The sequence below is a fragment of the Phalacrocorax carbo genome, chromosome 3 (genome assembly GCF_963921805.1).
Source record: "Phalacrocorax carbo chromosome 3, bPhaCar2.1, whole genome shotgun sequence".
In the NCBI taxonomy this organism is placed as follows: domain Eukaryota; kingdom Metazoa; phylum Chordata; class Aves; order Suliformes; family Phalacrocoracidae; genus Phalacrocorax; species Phalacrocorax carbo.
The window spans coordinates 128,153,805-128,170,925 of record NC_087515.1 but is presented as its reverse complement, the minus strand read 5'-3'; the positions used below and the strand labels follow the sequence as shown (position 1 = coordinate 128,170,925).

Here is a 17,121-nt window from a genome sequence, read left to right as displayed (position 1 = left end):
ACAGCCCCCTTTGGAGGATGCCTTTCGGTTCTGCCTGGCTTCTGTCCCAGGGAGAATAAGTGCCCTCTGAATGGGCTCCCTGGGGTCCAGGTTGGACATGAAGCAGCTGATGCAGACCTGGAGAGGCAGGATTGTGCCAGGGTGGGGGACCTGCTCCCTCAGCCCTGGGATGAGGGTGACAGGTGAGGCTGAGATGACCATGTCTGGCCACCCCAGGGCAGCAGGACAACTCCTCCTCCTCCATCCAGAGCTACTGGTGGTCACCACTGCAGGGCTGGAAGGGTGGTGGTGGTGAAGCACAGAGGAAGAGATCTCCGGCTTCAGCACGCTCCGGGCATCCATCCGCCCCCGGGCTGTGGGAACTGGTGGCATTGCCTGTGCTGTTGCCATGGGGTTGCCATGGTATTTGTATCTGCGGTTTCCATGGAAACAGGAGGAGGCTGGGAGTGGGGGGCTGCTGCCAGGACGTCCCCCAGGCCCCACACGGAGGAGTTACAGGCCTGACAGACCTGTGGTTCCCCAGGTCTTCCTTCTTGTCCTTCTTGAAGATAGGAGTGATGCTACCTTTCCAGGGCACGGAACCTCCCTGATGGAATCTGCTACAAGCAGTTCTGCTAGCTACGTGTCCTCTCTCCTTCCTCAGTGGGTGGGACGGGAGCCAGGCAGAACTGAACGGCATCTTGCAGAGGGGGGTGTTGGGGAAGGGCTTTGGGGTCGCTCCATACACCTGGCAGGATTTCAGCTCTCTTGGGCTAAGTGAACCCGTTGTGGCTGGACCAAGGCACCATGAGGGGGGTGGCTGGGCTGTTCTGTCCAAGGGACTCCTGGTCATACATTTCCCAGGGATGGGGCATCCACAGCTTCTCCGGGCAACCTGTTCTCATGTCTCATCACCCTCATAAAGAACTTCTTTGTTATCGCCAATCTAAACGTACCTTCTTTCAGTTTATAACCATCACCGCTTGTCCTGTCACCACAGGCCCTGCTAAATAGTCTTTCTGCATCTTTCTTATCAGCCCCCTTTATATATTGAAATATATAAAGGCCGCAATAAGGTCTCCCCGCAGCCTCCCCTTCCCCGGCTGCACAACCCCAGCTCTCCCAGCCCGGCCTCGCAGCAGGGGGGCTCCAGCCCTCGGAGCATTTCTGTGCCCCCTCTGGCCCCGCTCCAGCAGCCCCGTGTCTGTCCCGTGCTGAGGAGCCCCGAGCTGGAGGCGGCGCTGCAGGGGGGTCTCACAGAGCGGGGCAGAGGGGCAGAGCCCCCTCCCTCACCCTGCTGCCCGCGCTGCTGGGGATGCAGCCCGGGGGATGGGTGGCTTTCTGGGCTGCCAGTGCACCTTGCCAGCTCATGGATGTGACGTTTCCCTTTTTCCAGTCACTTGGGACTTTGCTTGACTGCCAGGACTTTTCAAAGATGACAGAGAATGGCTTAGTGACTACATGTGCCAGTTCCCTGAGCACCCTGGGGTGCACATCTTCATGTCCCATGTATGTTCAAGTTCCTCAGATGGTCTCAAATCTGACCTTCTCCTATGATGAGTGGGACTTCATTCCTCCAGTCTTTGCTTTGAGATTCAGGGAACTGAAAGATGTAGGAAGAGCTACTGCCATTGAAAACCGAGGCAGAAAAGTTGTTGAGGACCTCAGCCTCCTGCAGGTCAGTTGTCACCAGATCCCCTGTCTCATTTATTGGGGGACTGCCATTTCTTTTCATTTTCTAACATACCTATAGAAGCCCTTATTACTCTTCACATCCTGTGCTAAATTTAGCTCTAGCTGCACCTTAGCCTTCCTGATCCCATCCCTATGCTCCCAGGCAGTATCCCATGGACTTGCCACGATGTGTGTCCCTGCTTCCGCTGCCTGTGCATTTTTTGACCAGGAGGTCCCTACTCAGCCATGCTGGTCTCCTGCCTTCCTTGCCTGGTTCCTTGCACATGACATTTGATAGTTCTTGTACTCTAAGAAAAATGTCTTTAAAGAGCTGCCAGCTCTGTCCTGCTCCTTTATCCCTGAGGGAAGTTCCTAGGGGGTTGCATCCACCTGTATCTTAAACAACCAGAAGTGCACTTTCCTCAGGTTTTGGGTTTTAACTGTACTTTTCACCTGACCTGTATCCCTTCAGATCATGAAATCTACCAGGGCTTGATCACTGCAGCCCAGGCTGCCATCAGTCTTGACCCCTCTAATGCATCCCTCTGTGTTGGTAAGCTACAGGTCCAGTAAATCCTCTCCTCTGGTTAGGTTTTCCATCACCTGCGATAGGAAGTAGTCCTTAATGCACAACAAGAGTCTACTAGACTGCTTGAAGCTTTCTAGGCCACTTTTCCAGCAGATGTCAAGCAGAACTCCCCTAGCAGGATTAGGTGAGAGGACATTCAGAAACAAGGAAGAAGCAGGGACATGGGATGCAGCAGCTGGGGACACATCAGTGCCCCAATGGTGGGGTGAAGAGACAGAGTGGCCCCAGTGCCTCACCCTCATTGCCAGCACTGTCCCTGACAGCTTATAGCCCTGGAGGTCACTGTCCCCCTGTTCATGCAATAACTGAAGAGCTCTTGGAGATGTTTTTGGATGCTACTGTTTTAATCTCTCAATAAATTTTGGGTTTCACTGATGGGTTCTCCACCAAGTTCTCGTGTTGGTGGGGAGTGGGCTTGTCACTGGCTGCTTCTCAAGAGGAGCCCTTTCCTCCTTCCCTCTCTCTGCCCCACTGCTCCCCAGTTGCAGCCTCTTTTCCTGCTGCCTCTCCCTAGTTCCCCTACAACTTCTCTGGTTTCAGGTCGATACGCTCTTCCACAACATTGCCGTGGCAATGGAAGCATAGGGAGTGCTGGCAAGAGAAGTCACCCTGACAGCTCCTAAGTGTGGATGGGAATTTTGCTGAGAAATGCTTGAGGTGACTAGGCCTGACCTACACCCCACCCTTCCCCCATGGGTTTCCCTGCCACATGCAGCCACTCAAACTCCCCGACGGGCTATCCTGGGGCCCAGGCCAGGGACCCTTGTGCAATGGAAAGGACAAGAGGCCACCGCGGTGTCCCTGGCTACTGAGAACCCAGCAGCTCCTGGGGATGGCAGCGGGGGGCTGCTAGCAGGGCCACCAGCAGGTCACAATGCCAGGCCCCACAGGAGCCAGAGCAGCCCTGGTGCCACCAGGACCACGTAGCCGTGACAGGAGAGCAGCGGTGCAGTCCTGTGCAGAGCCATGAGGGTAAAATACCTTGTCTACCTGCACAGGCAGCTGCCCGCACTACAGAGAGCCCGCGGCAGAGGAGGACCTGCCCGTGCTGGCCATCATCCTCCACACCGCGCACATCCTGCGGTATGAGGAGACCGAACAGCTGGAAATGGGGCTGGGCTTCGAGCTCACCATGGCTGGGGACCTGCTCTACATGTGGGACAGAACCCAGCGCATCCCCGAAATCGCCCCCGAGAGGTGCTGCGAGGTCTGCAACGTGCCTCTGCCCAGGAGCCCCGGGGACGGGGAGAGATCGCAGGCAGATTTCCCTGCCCTCAGGGCCCAGGGAACACAGAGGGGCCCGCTGCTCACACTCCCCAAAGCCCCTTCGCTCAGGGATGCTTTGGGACCCCAGAGCCCCTCTGTGCCACAGCCTGGGCCTCTGCAGGACCTCCCCGCCCTGGGGGTTCCTGCTCAGGGACAAAATGGAGCCCAGGCATCCATCCTCACCCCCTTCCTCCCTCCTAGGCTGGGCGAGAAGAGATGACGCGCTGCGCAGCCCCCCACTCCCGCTGGCAGACGATGCAGGGAAGCGAGCGGGGCTTCCCTGCCCAGCAGCAGCCCCTCTCGGTCCCTGCCGTCCCCGGGACGTCGCTGCCTGCCCGCTGCCTTCCCGCCCAGAGGGGACGGCAGAGCCAGGCCCCCTTCGGTGCCCGGGCACCTGGCGGACCAGGCCGCCGCTCAGGGCAGGGGAACTGGGGAGGGGCAGCGGGAGAAGAGGCTGCGACTGGGGAGCAGCGGGGCAGAGGCAGGGAAGGAGGAAAGGGCTCGCCCTGAAAAGCAGCCAGCGACAGGCGCGCTCCCCCCCAACACGAGACCTCGGCCGAGACCTGGAAGTGAAAGCCCGTTTTTATTGACTGATTAAAAGAGTGGTATCCCCAAACACCCTCCTCGAGGTCTCCCCAGTTCTTCAGTGAGGGCCTTGCACGCTTGAGGCTGAGGAAGGTGGCTCTTCCCCAGCTCTATATTGCAGGGAGCTGAGAAAAGAGCCCTCCCCCCACACCGCGCAAGGCAGACTCCAGCTGTGCCAGAGAACCCGGCTCCCTGTGAGCCCCCGGGGATGTCCAGCCACCTCCAGCTGTGGGTCGGTAGCCTTCGGAAGGCTTTGAGCTGGTGGACGTTTCCCCGCCTCTGCCGGAGCCATGGGGAGGGAAGGGCAGGGCCTGCCCCGTGCCAGGCCCCACGGGGGGCCAGAGCAGCCCTGGTGCCACCAGGACCACGGAGCCATCCCAGTGGCCCATCCTGGGCTGGGGCTGGAGGTGGGTGGCCCAGAGGGACCTTCCCTGCCCGCTCCCCCGCAGCCCCTGGGCTCTGTCCTGGGCTGCGCTGCCCCGCAAACCCGGGCACAGGGGCCCTCTGGGGCAGGTGGCTCCACAATCTCCCGCGCCAGCTCAGCCCTGCGCCGCTGTGGCGGCCATTGTGTGTCAGTGTGATGTCACCATTGCATCACAAACGTGGGCCTTATTTAAGCAGCCTTCAGGGGGGCTCGGCTGTCCTTTCGACTACACGCGAGCCAGCGAGCAGATGGGCAAGCATGGGAAAAGCACATCAGAGATGGGAGGAAAGGCAGAGAGGAAGGTGGGAGCAGGGTGCTTTGGTGTCACCCCAACCTCTCCTCCCCTCAGATATCTCACTGGGTTTCTCAGCCTCCCCAGTCAGAATCACAGACTCATAGAGTCCGTTGACCACTTTGCACATCCCCTCGTCATGCAGAAGCTCTGGAGATGCTGGCGCTCCCTGAGCAACATGGCAAGATGGAAGCTGACGCTGCTGCTCTACGTCTCCAGCCTGAGCCTTTGGGGACTCTGCACGCTCGTGCTGCCCTGCACCCTCAGCTTTTTCTCCGTCCTGGGTCTGATCATCTTTCTGAACTTCTGCATCAAGAGCAAGGCCAAGGTCAGCATCCCTCTTGGCATTGCCCCAAACGCTCCCTGGGCAGGGCCCATCCCCGGGCTCCTCGGGAGGGCCCCATCCCCGTTTTGGGAGGGAGCAGGCAACAGTGGCCATTGCCCAGCCCAGCCAGGGCCCTGCTCTGCAGCCGCCCAGCCAGCTCTGCTCGGGCACCAGCCCTGGGGCCAGGGACCCTCCGGTCCCTGTACCTCCAGATCTCCTGCCCACGGTCCTTCTTTCCTGGGCAGGGGCCCTCCCCGCTGAGGGCAGACACCCCGCACTAACCCGGGCCTTGCTTTCTGGGGGCAGGGGACCTCTGTGGGGACAAGCTGCCGCAGAAGCAGGAGGAAGGAGCTGAGAAGTGAGCAGCCCCATCCCAGAGCTGCTCTGGGCTCCGCAGCGGCTCCCAGCCGAGAGATTCCATTGTTTGTGGAGCCCCCGTCATGGCCGCCCATGCTCTTTCCACCTCTGCCTCCTCCCTCAGGAGCCTCCGTTCCTTGGGAAGGCGTGGAGGGGTCCACCAAGAGCCTGAAGTCAGGGTAAGGAGAGCCCTTCCCTGCAGGGGGGCAGCCCCCTGCGGGAGCCCCCTGACCACACGTGGGTCCCTCTGCCCCGTGCAGCTGCCCTGTTGCCCTGGGGAGGCTGCGGGCAGCTGGGAGATCACCCAGTGGGTACGAGAAGGCAGAGAGAGGGTGCTGGTCTCTCCTCTCCCACAGCAGCCCCCACACTCCAGCCCCTATTTCCCCCCACAGCTGGGCGAAGCCCCATGGAGGAGAACGGGAGGAAAGCAGCAGCGGCAGCAAAGGGGCCCCTGCGGGGAAGCTCCCCGGGCACACAGCAGGCGTGGGTCAGCGTGCAAATGTCACTGCTGACACCACCTCAGCGCTCCTCAGGAGCCCGCCCTCCATCACCAACAGGGACGAGCTCGCCAGATGCCTGATACAGTCCCTGGATATCAACAGGATCTGCCTCAACATGTTCTGGAAGCTGAAGAAAGCTCAGCACAGCACCGCGGCAGTCCTGTACGGCGACGTGAGGGAAGAATACCTTGTCTGCCTGCAGTGCCGTCGATGCCTCGTGGGCAGCTGCCCGCACTACAGAGAGCCCGCGGCAGAGGAGGACCTGCCCGTGCTGGCCATCATCCTCCACACCGCGCACATCCTGCGGTATGAGGAGACCAAACAGCTGGAAATGGGGCTGGGCTTCGAGCTCACCATGGCTGGGGACCTGCTCTACATGTGGGACAGAACCCAGCGCATCCCCGAAATCGCCCCCGAGAGGTGCTGCGAGGTCTGCAACGTGCCTCTGCCCAGGAGCCCCGGGGACAGCGGGAGCTCCCAGCCATCGCTCCCCACCTTCAGGGCCCAGGCAACACCACATGAAGACATGAGACTGGCCCCGCAGAAGGCAAGGGCTCCTCCTTCAAGGCAGCCGGGCACCGACTGCGGTGATGCCAGCACTGCCGAGCTGCAGCCGGCTGGGCAGGGGCAGCCTCTCCCCAGCCCGGCCCCCATGCGGCCCCTGCCCTCATGGGCACAGCCCCTCTCCCCTGCGGCCCTGGACCGGCTGCGGAGAGTTGCGATGGAGCCCCTGCCCTGCGTGGAGCACAGGGGCCTGGGGCAGGGGGTCAGCCTGCAGCGCATCCGGCAGGCCTGGTACAGGCTGAAGAGCAGCGTGCGGAGGAGCATCGAGGACGAGCAGGGCTGCTTGTGGGCAGCGGGGAGCTCGGCTGACAACGGCACCACAGAAGGGGAGCGGACGGTGCTGTTCGACCTCCAGTTTCAGGGGGACGCGCTCTTGCACACCATGGAGGTGGAGGTGTAAGGAGCAGCGGTAGGAAAAGGTGGGACTGGGAGGAGCGTGGGCAGGATCCGGCACAGTGTGGGAGGACGACAGGGACAGCTGACTGGTGCAGCCATCGAAGCCGTGTAGTTCATGAGGGGTTTCTGTAGGATGAGATAGTGTGGTCTGGGAGTGCTGGGATGACGGTGAGTGATGTGATGGCCTCTCGATGAGTGTTGGTTTGGATGGGGCTGTTATACTGGAGTAGGACTGACACCAAATTGTTGCCTCCCCGCAGGGTGTGGTCCCTTTGGCCCCGCGGAGATGTGCCAGCAGGGAGCCAGAGGGTTTCTGTGTGCACTGCACTGACCATCAACCTGCTCGGCTCCCCTTCCACGTGGGGCCAGAAGGTGTCGGCTCTTTGGAGGTTGGTCATGGCAGTTAGGAGAGGCACCCCCATTTCCCTCCACCAGCAAGGGGACCCTCCTGGGCTCTCCTGGGGATCGGCACTCGGGACCTGTGGCGGTCCTGCCAGGGGGGAAGATGTGACCGGTTAAGCCGGTGCTTCCCGTGCGCACACGACACTGCTTGGAGGGGAGCACGCGGAGAGGCAGGATCCGGCACAGAGACGGAGAGAGGCTCAGGGCCCCGCTGCGGGGAAGGGGCCAAGGGAGGTGTGTATCCTGCGGGGCTTGAGGAGGGCAAGGGGCGATGCAAGGGATGCTCAGGAGACGCCTGCTGCCCACTGCTCACACTCCCCAAAGCCCCTTCGCTCAGGGATGCTTTGGGACCCCAGAGCCCCTCTGTGCCACAGCCTGGGCCTCTGCAGGACCTCCCCGCCCTGGGGGTTCCTGCTCAGGGACAAAATGGAGCCCAGGCATCCATCCTCACCCCCTTCCTCCCTCCTAGGCTGGGCGAGAAGAGATGACGCACTGCGCAGCCCCCCACTCCCGCTGGCAGACGATGCAGGGAAGCGAGCGGGGCTTCCCTGCCCAGCAGCAGCCCCTCTCGGTCCCTGCCGTCCCCGGGACGTCGCTGCCTGCCCGCTGCCTTCCCGCCCAGAGGGGACGGCAGAGCCAGGCCCCCTTCGGTGCCCGGGCACCTGGCGGACCAGGCCGCCGCTCAGGGCAGGGGAACTGGGGAGGGGCAGCGGGAGAAGAGGCTGCGACTGGGGAGCAGCGGGGCAGAGGCAGGGAAGGAGGAAAGGGCTCGCTCGCCCTGAAAAGCAGCCAGCGACAGGCGCGCTCCCCCCCAACACGAGACCTCGGCCGAGACCTGGAAGTGAAAGCCCGTTTTTATTGACTGATTAAAAGAGTGGTATCCTCAAACACCCTCGAGGTCTCCCCAGTTCTTCAGTGAGGGCCTTGCACGCTTGAGGCTGAGGAAGGTGGCTCTTCCCCAGCTCTATATTGCAGGGAGCTGAGAAAAGAGCCCTCCCCCCACACCGCGCAAGGCAGACTCCAGCTGTGCCAGAGAACCCGGCTCCCTGTGAGCCCCCGGGGATGTCCAGCCACCTCCAGCTGTGGGTCGGTAGCCTTCGGAAGGCTTTGAGCTGGTGGACACTTCCCCGCCTCTGCCGGAGCCATGGGGAGGGAAGGGCAGGGCCTGCCCCGTGCCAGGCCCCACGGGGGGCCAGAGCAGCCCTGGTGCCACCAGGACCACGGAGCCATCCCAGTGGCCCATCCTGGGCTGGGGCTGGAGGTGGGTGGCCCAGAGGGACCTTCCCTGCCCGCTCCCCCGCAGCCCCTGGGCTCTGTCCTGGGCTGCGCTGCCCCGCAAACCCGGGCACAGGGGCCCTCTGGGGCAGGTGGCTCCACAATCTCCCGCGCCAGCTCAGCCCTGCGCCGCTGTGGCGGCCATTGTGTGTCAGTGTGATGTCACCATTGCATCACAAACGTGGGCCTTATTTAAGCAGCCTTCAGGGGGGCTCGGCTGTCCTTTCGACTACACGCGAGCCAGCGAGCAGATGGGCAAGCATGGGAAAAGCACATCAGAGATGGGAGGAAAGGCAGAGAGGAAGGTGGGAGCAGGGTGCTTTGGTGTCACCCCAACCTCTCCTCCCCTCAGATATCTCACTGGGTTGGTTTCTCAGCCTCCCCAGTCAGAATCACAGACTCATAGAGTCCGTTGACCACTTTGCACATCCCCTCGTCATGCAGAAGCTCTGGAGATGCTGGCGCTCCCTGAGCAACATGGCAAGATGGAAGCTGACGCTGCTGCTCTACGTCTCCAGCCTGAGCCTTTGGGGACTCTGCACGCTCGTGCTGCCCTGCACCCTCAGCTTTTTCTCCGTCCTGGGTCTGATCATCTTTCTGAACTTCTGCATCAAGAGCAAGGCCAAGGTCAGCATCCCTCTTGGCATTGCCCCAAACGCTCCCTGGGCAGGGCCCATCCCCGGGCTCCTCGGGAGGGCCCCATCCCTGTTTTGGGAGGGAGCAGGCAACAGTGGCCATTGCCCAGCCCAGCCAGGGCCCTGCTCTGCAGCCGCCCAGCCAGCTCCGCTCGGGCACCAGCCCTGGGGCCAGGGACCCTCCGGTCCCTGTACCTCCAGATCTCCTGCCCACGGTCCTTCTTTCCTGGGCAGGGGCCCTCCCCGCTGAGGGCAGACACCCCGCACTAACCCGGGCCTTGCTTTCTGGGGGCAGGGGACCTCTGTGGGGACAAGCTGCCGCAGAAGCAGGAGGAAGGAGCTGAGAAGTGAGCAGCCCCATCCCAGAGCTGCTCTGGGCTCCGCAGCGGCTCCCAGCCGAGAGATTCCATTGTTTGTGGAGCCCCCGTCATGGCCGCCCATGCTCTTTCCACCTCTGCCTCCTCCCTCAGGAGCCTCCGTTCCTTGGGAAGGCGTGGAGGGGTCCACCAAGAGCCTGAAGTCAGGGTAAGGAGAGCCCTTCCCTGCAGGGGGGCAGCCCCCTGCGGGAGCCCCCTGACCACACGTGGGTCCCTCTGCCCCGTGCAGCTGCCCTGTTGCCCTGGGGAGGCTGCGGGCAGCTGGGAGATCACCCAGTGGGTACGAGAAGGCAGAGAGAGGGTGCTGGTCTCTCCTCTCCCACAGCAGCCCCCACACTCCAGCCCCTATTTCCCCCCACAGCTGGGCGAAGCCCCATGGAGGAGAACGGGAGGAAAGCAGCAGCGGCAGCAAAGGGGCCCCTGCGGGGAAGCTCCCCGGGCACACAGCAGGCGTGGGTCAGCGTGCAAATGTCACTGCTGACACCACCTCAGCGCTCCTCAGGAGCCCGCCCTCCATCACCAACAGGGACGAGCTCGCCAGATGCCTGATACAGTCCCTGGATATCAACAGGATCTGCCTCAACATGTTATGGAAGCTGAAGAAAGCTCAGCACAGCACCGCGGCAGTCCTGTACGGCGACGTGAGGGAAGAATACCTTGTCTGCCTGCAGTGCCGTCGATGCCTCGTGGGCAGCTGCCCGCACTACAGAGAGCCCGCGGCAGAGGAGGACCTGCCCGTGCTGGCCATCATCCTCCACACCGCGCACATCCTGCGGTATGAGGAGACCGAACAGCTGGAAATGGGGCTGGGCTTCGAGCTCACCATGGCTGGGGACCTGCTCTACATGTGGGACAGAACCCAGCGCATCCCCGAAATCGCCCCCGAGAGGTGCTGCGAGGTCTGCAACGTGCCTCTGCCCAGGAGCCCCGGGGACAGCGGGAGCTCCCAGCCATCGCTCCCCACCTTCAGGGCCCAGGCAACACCACATGAAGACATGAGACTGGCCCCGCAGAAGGCAAGGGCTCCTCCTTCAAGGCAGCCGGGCACCGACTGCGGTGATGCCAGCACCGCCGAGCTGCAGCCGGCTGGGCAGGGGCAGCCTCTCCCCAGCCCGGCCCCCATGCGGCCCCTGCCCTCATGGGCACAGCCCCTCTCCCCTGCGGCCCTGGACCGGCTGCGGAGAGTTGCGATGGAGCCCCTGCCCTGCGTGGAGCACAGGGGCCTGGGGCAGGGGGTCAGCCTGCAGCGCATCCGGCAGGCCTGGTACAGGCTGAAGAGCAGCGTGCGGAGGAGCCTCGAGGACGAGCAGGGCTGCTTGTGGGCAGCGGGGAGCTCGGCTGACAACGGCACCACAGAAGGGGAGCGGACGGTGCTGTTCGACCTCCAGTTTCAGGGGGACGCGCTCTTGCACACCATGGAGGTGGAGGTGTAAGGAGCAGCGGTAGGAAAAGGTGGGACTGGGAGGAGCGTGGGCAGGATCCGGCACAGTGTGGGAGGACGACGGGGACAGCTGACTGGTGCAGCCATCGAAGCCGTGTAGTTCATGAGGGGTTTCTGTAGGATGAGATAGTGTGGTCTGGGAGTGCTGGGATGATGGTGAGTGATGTGATGGCCTCTCGATGAGTGTTGGTTTGGATGGGGCTGTTATACTGGAGTAGGACTGACACCAAATTGTTGCCTCCCCGCAGGGTGTGGTCCCTTTGGCCCTGCGGAGATGTGCCAGCAGGGAGCCAGAGGGTTTCTGTGTGCACTGCACTGACCATCAACCTGCTCGGCTCCCCTTCCACGTGGGGCCAGAAGGTGTCGGCTCTTTGGAGGTTGGTCATGGCAGTTAGGAGAGGCACCCCCATTTCCCTCCACCAGCAAGGGGGCCCTCCTGGGCTCTCCTGGGGATCGGCACTCGGGACCTGTGGCGGTCCTGCCAGGGGGGAAGATGTGACCGGTTAAGCCGGTGCTTCCCGTGCGCACACGACACTGCTTGGAGGGGAGCACGCGGAGAGGCAGGATCCGGCACAGAGACGGAGAGAGGCTCAGGGCCCCGCTGCGGGGAAGGGGCCAAGGGAGGTGTGTATCCTGCGGGGCTTGAGGAGGGCAAGGGGCGATGCAAGGGATGCTCAGGAGACGCCTGCTGCCCACTGCTCACACTCCCCAAAGCCCCTTCGCTCAGGGATGCTTTGGGACCCCAGAGCCCCTCTGTGCCACAGCCTGGGCCTCTGCAGGACCTCCCCGCCCTGGGGGTTCCTGCTCAGGGACAAAATGGAGCCCAGGCATCCATCCTCACCCCCTTCCTCCCTCCTAGGCTGGGCGAGAAGAGATGACGCACTGCGCAGCCCCCCACTCCCGCTGGCAGACGATGCAGGGAAGCGAGCGGGGCTTCCCTGCCCAGCAGCAGCCCCTCTCGGTCCCTGCCGTCCCCGGGACGTCGCTGCCTGCCCGCTGCCTTCCCGCCCAGAGGGGACGGCAGAGCCAGGCCCCCTTCGGTGCCCGGGCACCTGGCGGACCAGGCCGCCGCTCAGGGCAGGGGAACTGGGGAGGGGCAGCGGGAGAAGAGGCTGCGACTGGGGAGCAGCGGGGCAGAGGCAGGGAAGGAGGAAAGGGCTCGCCCTGAAAAGCAGCCAGCGACAGGCCCGCTCCCCCCCAACACGAGACCTCGGCCGAGACCTGGAAGTGAAAGCCTGTTTTTATTGACTGATTAAAAGAGTGGTATCCTCAAACACCCTCGAGGTCTCCCCAGTTCTTCAGTGAGGGCCTTGCACGCTTGAGGCTGAGGAAGGTGGCTCTTCCCCAGCTCTATATTGCAGGGAGCTGAGAAAAGAGCCCTCCCCCCACACCGCGCAAGGCAGACTCCAGCTGTGCCAGAGAACCCGGCTCCCTGTGAGCCCCCGGGGATGTCCAGCCACCTCCAGCTGTGGGTCGGTAGCCTTCGGAAGGCTTTGAGCTGGTGGACACTTCCCCGCCTCTGCCGGAGCCATGGGGAGGGAAGGGCAGGGCCTGCCCCGTGCCAGGCCCCACGGGGGGCCAGAGCAGCCCTGGTGCCACCAGGACCACGGAGCCATCCCAGTGGCCCATCCTGGGCTGGGGCTGGAGGTGGGTGGCCCAGAGGGACCTTCCCTGCCCGCTCCCCCGCAGCCCCTGGGCTCTGTCCTGGGCTGCGCTGCCCCGCAAACCCGGGCACAGGGGCCCTCTGGGGCAGGTGGCTCCACAATCTCCCGCGCCAGCTCAGCCCTGCGCCGCTGTGGCGGCCATTGTGTGTCAGTGTGATGTCACCATTGCATCACAAACGTGGGCCTTATTTAAGCAGCCTTCAGGGGGGCTCGGCTGTCCTTTCGACTACACGCGAGCCAGCGAGCAGATGGGCAAGCATGGGAAAAGCACATCAGAGATGGGAGGAAAGGCAGAGAGGAAGGTGGGAGCAGGGTGCTTTGGTGTCACCCCAACCTCTCCTCCCCTCAGATATCTCACTGGGTGGGTTTCTCAGCCTCCCCAGTCAGAATCACAGACTCATAGAGTCCGTTGACCACTTTGCACATCCCCTCGTCATGCAGAAGCTCTGGAGATGCTGGCGCTCCCTGAGCAACATGGCAAGATGGAAGCTGACGCTGCTGCTCTACGTCTCCAGCCTGAGCCTTTGGGGACTCTGCACGCTCGTGCTGCCCTGCACCCTCAGCTTTTTCTCCGTCCTGGGTCTGATCATCTTTCTGAACTTCTGCATCAAGAGCAAGGCCAAGGTCAGCATCCCTCTTGGCATTGCCCCAAACGCTCCCTGGGCAGGGCCCATCCCCGGGCTCCTCGGGAGGGCCCCATCCCCGTTTTGGGAGGGAGCAGGCAACAGTGGCCATTGCCCAGCCCAGCCAGGGCCCTGCTCTGCAGCCGCCCAGCCAGCTCCGCTCAGGCACCAGCCCTGGGGCCAGGGACCCTCCGGTCCCTGTACCTCCAGATCCCCTGCCCACGGTCCTTCTTTCCTGGGCAGGGGCCCTCCCCGCTGAGGGCAGACACCCCGCACTAACCCGGGCCTTGCTTTCTGGGGGCAGGGGACCTCTGTGGGGACAAGCTGCCACAGAAGCAGGAGTAAGGAGCTGAGAAGTGAGCAGCCCCATCCCAGAGCTGCTCTGGGCTCCGCAGCGGCTCCCAGCCGAGAGATTCCATTGTTTGTGGAGCCCCCGTCATGGCCGCCCATGCTCTTTCCACCTCTGCCTCCTCCCTCAGGAGCCTCCGTTCCTTGGGAAGGCGTGGAGGGGTCCACCAAGAGCCTGAAGTCAGGGTAAGGAGAGCCCTTCCCTGCAGGGGGGCAGCCCCCTGCGGGAGCCCCCTGACCACACGTGGGTCCCTCTGCCCCGTGCAGCTGCCCTGTTGCCCTGGGGAGGCTGCGGGCAGCTGGGAGATCGCCCAGTGGGTACGAGAAGGCAGAGAGAGGGTGCTGGTCTCTCCTCTCCCACAGCAGCCCCCACACTCCAGCCCCTATTTCCCCCCACAGCTGGGCAAAGCCCCATGGAGGAGAACGGGAGGAAAGCAGCAGCGGCAGCAAAGGGGCCCCTGCGGGGAAGCTCCCCGGGCACACAGCAGGCGTGGGTCAGCGTGCAAATGTCACTGCTGACACCACCTCAGCGCTCCTCAGGAGCCCGCCCTCCATCACCAACAGGGACGAGCTCGCCAGATGCCTGATACAGTCCCTGGATATCAACAGGATCTGCCTCAACATGTTATGGAAGCTGAAGAAAGCTCAGCACAGCACCGCGGCAGTCCTGTACGGCGATGTGAGGGAAGAATACCTTGTCTGCCTGCAGTGCCGTCGATGCCTCGTGGGCAGCTGCCCGCACTACAGAGAGCCCGCGGCAGAGGAGGACCTGCCCGTGCTGGCCATCATCCTCCACACCGCGCACATCCTGCGGTATGAGGAGACCGAACAGCTGGAAATGGGGCTGGGCTTCGAGCTCACCATGGCTGGGGACCTGCTCTACATGTGGGACAGAACCCAGCGCATCCCCGAAATCGCCCCCGAGAGGTGCTGCGAGGTCTGCAACGTGCCTCTGCCCAGGAGCCCCGGGGACAGCGGGAGCTCCCAGCCATCGCTCCCCACCTTCAGGGCCCAGGCAACACCACATGAAGACATGAGACTGGCCCCGCAGAAGGCAAGGGCTCCTCCTTCAAGGCAGCCGGGCACCGACTGCGGTGATGCCAGCACTGCCGAGCTGCAGCCGGCTGGGCAGGGGCAGCCTCTCCCCAGCCCGGCCCCCATGCGGCCCCTGCCCTCATGGGCACAGCCCCTCTCCCCTGCGGCCCTGGACCGGCTGCGGAGAGTTGCGATGGAGCCCCTGCCCTGCGTGGAGCACAGGGGCCTGGGGCAGGGGGTCAGCCTGCAGCGCATCCGGCAGGCCTGGTACAGGCTGAAGAGCAGCGTGCGGAGGAGCCTCGAGGACGAGCAGGGCTGCTTGTGGGCAGCGGGGAGCTCGGCTGACAACGGCACCACAGAAGGGGAGCGGACGGTGCTGTTCGACCTCCAGTTTCAGGGGGACGCGCTCTTGCACACCATGGAGGTGGAGGTGTAAGGAGCAGCGGTAGGAAAAGGTGGGACTGGGAGGAGCGTGGGCAGGATCCGGCACAGTGTGGGAGGATGACGGGGACAGCTGACTGGTGCAGCCATCGAAGCCGTGTAGTTCATGAGGGGTTTCTGTAGGATGAGATAGTGTGGTCTGGGAGTGCTGGGATGATGGTGAGTGATGTGATGGCCTCTCGATGAGTGTTGGTTTGGATGGGGCTGTTATACTGGAGTAGGACTGACACCAAATTGTTGCCTCCCCGCAGGGTGTGGTCCCTTTGGCCCCGCGGAGATGTGCCAGCAGGGAGCCAGAGGGTTTCTGTGTGCACTGCACTGACCATCAACCTGCTCGGCTCCCCTTCCACGTGGGGCCAGAAGGTGTCGGCTCTTTGGAGGTTGGTCATGGCAGTTAGGAGAGGCACCCCCGTTTCCCTCCACCAGCAAGGGGGCCCTCCTGGGCTCTCCTGGGGATCGGCACTCGGGACCTGTGGCGGTCCTGCCAGGGGGGAAGATGTGACCGGTTAAGCCGGTGCTTCCCGTGCGCACACGACACTGCTTGGACGGGAGCACGCGGAGAGGCAGGATCCGGCACAGAGACGGAGAGAGGCTCAGGGCCCCGCTGCGGGGAAGGGGCCAAGGGAGGTGTGTATCCTGCGGGGCTTGAGGAGGGCAAGGGGCGATGCAAGGGATGCTCAGGAGACGCCTGCTGCCCACTGCTCACACTCCCCAAAGCCCCTTCGCTCAGGGATGCTTTGGGACCCCAGAGCCCCTCTGTGCCACAGCCTGGGCCTCTGCAGGACCTCCCCGCCCTGGGGGTTCCTGCTCAGGGACAAAATGGAGCCCAGGCATCCATCCTCACCCCCTTCCTCCCTCCTAGGCTGGGCGAGAAGAGATGACGCGCTGCGCAGCCCCCCACTCCCGCTGGCAGACGATGCAGGGAAGCGAGCGGGGCTTCCCTGCCCAGCAGCAGCCCCTCTCGGTCCCTGCCGTCCCCGGGACGTCGCTGCCTGCCCGCTGCCTTCCCGCCCAGAGGGGACGGCAGAGCCAGGCCCCCTTCGGTGCCCGGGCACCTGGCGGACCAGGCCGCCGCTCAGGGCAGGGGAACTGGGGAGGGGCAGCGGGAGAAGAGGCTGCGACTGGGGAGCAGCGGGGCAGAGGCAGGGAAGGAGGAAAGGGCTCGCTCGCCCTGAAAAGCAGCCAGCGACAGGCGCGCTCCCCCCCAACACGAGACCTCGGCCGAGACCTGGAAGTGAAAGCCCGTTTTTATTGACTGATTAAAAGAGTGGTATCCTCAAACACCCTCCTCGAGGTCTCCCCAGTTCTTCAGTGAGGGCCTTGCACGCTTGAGGCTGAGGAAGGTGGCTCTTCCCCAGCTCTATATTGCAGGGAGCTGAGAAAAGAGCCCTCCCCCCACACCGCGCAAGGCAGACTCCAGCTGTGCCAGAGAACCCGGCTCCCTGTGAGCCCCCGGGGATGTCCAGCCACCTCCAGCTGTGGGTCGGTAGCCTTCGGAAGGCTTTGAGCTGGTGGACACTTCCCTGCCTCTGCCAGAGCCATGGGGAGGGAAGGGCAGGGCCTGCCCCTTGCGCAGCCCCCGGGCTCTCTGCAGGGCCGTGGCGGCTGCAGGGGCACGATGCCGGGTGTCCCCCGCTGCGGGATGGGACCTGCACTGGGGGCAGTGACCACCAGAGCCATGAGTATAGCAGGGACAGTTCTGACTGGGGAGACTGGCCCTGGGGCCGCTCTATGACATCCTGGGGTGCTGGCATTTCCACAGCTATTCCATCCCCGGTCCCTGCTTCACCCTTGATTCTGAATATCCCTCCAAAGAGCCTTTCAGCAGCGCTCACAGGGTCCAGCAATGCAGCCCCAGTTCTCTCTCACCTCCCTTGGGGCCTGGGGCTTGGCTCCCACAGTAGGTCATGCACCATGGCCCTGGTGGGC

The 17,121-nt window shown here is 63.4% G+C and overlaps 1 protein-coding gene across 5 annotated transcripts; it reads left to right on the top strand.

Annotated features, from left to right (window-relative positions):
- Positions 1-4,371: 4,371 nt before the first annotated feature.
- Positions 4,372-13,710, top strand: LOC135312711 (uncharacterized). 5 transcript variants are annotated; one of them, XM_064448354.1, is made up of 5 exons: positions 4,372-4,819; positions 4,955-5,137; positions 5,441-5,670; positions 5,884-6,974; positions 9,559-9,635. In XM_064448354.1, the coding sequence occupies exons 1-4, from the start codon at positions 4,766-4,768 to the stop codon at positions 6,953-6,955; spliced, it is 1,539 nt and encodes a 512-aa protein (XP_064304424.1). In that variant the 5' UTR covers positions 4,372-4,765; the 3' UTR covers positions 6,956-6,974; positions 9,559-9,635. The 5 variants fall into 5 exon arrangements, with proteins under 5 accessions (XP_064304424.1, XP_064304421.1, XP_064304422.1 ...); XM_064448355.1 differs by lacking the exons at positions 4,372-4,819; positions 4,955-5,137; positions 5,441-5,670; positions 5,884-6,974 and adding exons at positions 6,982-7,119; positions 7,212-7,340; positions 10,002-11,092; positions 13,673-13,710 and having other exon boundaries at positions 9,559-9,788; XM_064448353.1 differs by lacking the exons at positions 4,372-4,819; positions 4,955-5,137; positions 5,441-5,670; positions 5,884-6,974 and adding exons at positions 8,129-8,933; positions 9,073-9,255; positions 10,002-11,092; positions 13,673-13,710 and having other exon boundaries at positions 9,559-9,788.
- Positions 13,711-17,121: the final 3,411 nt, after the last annotated feature.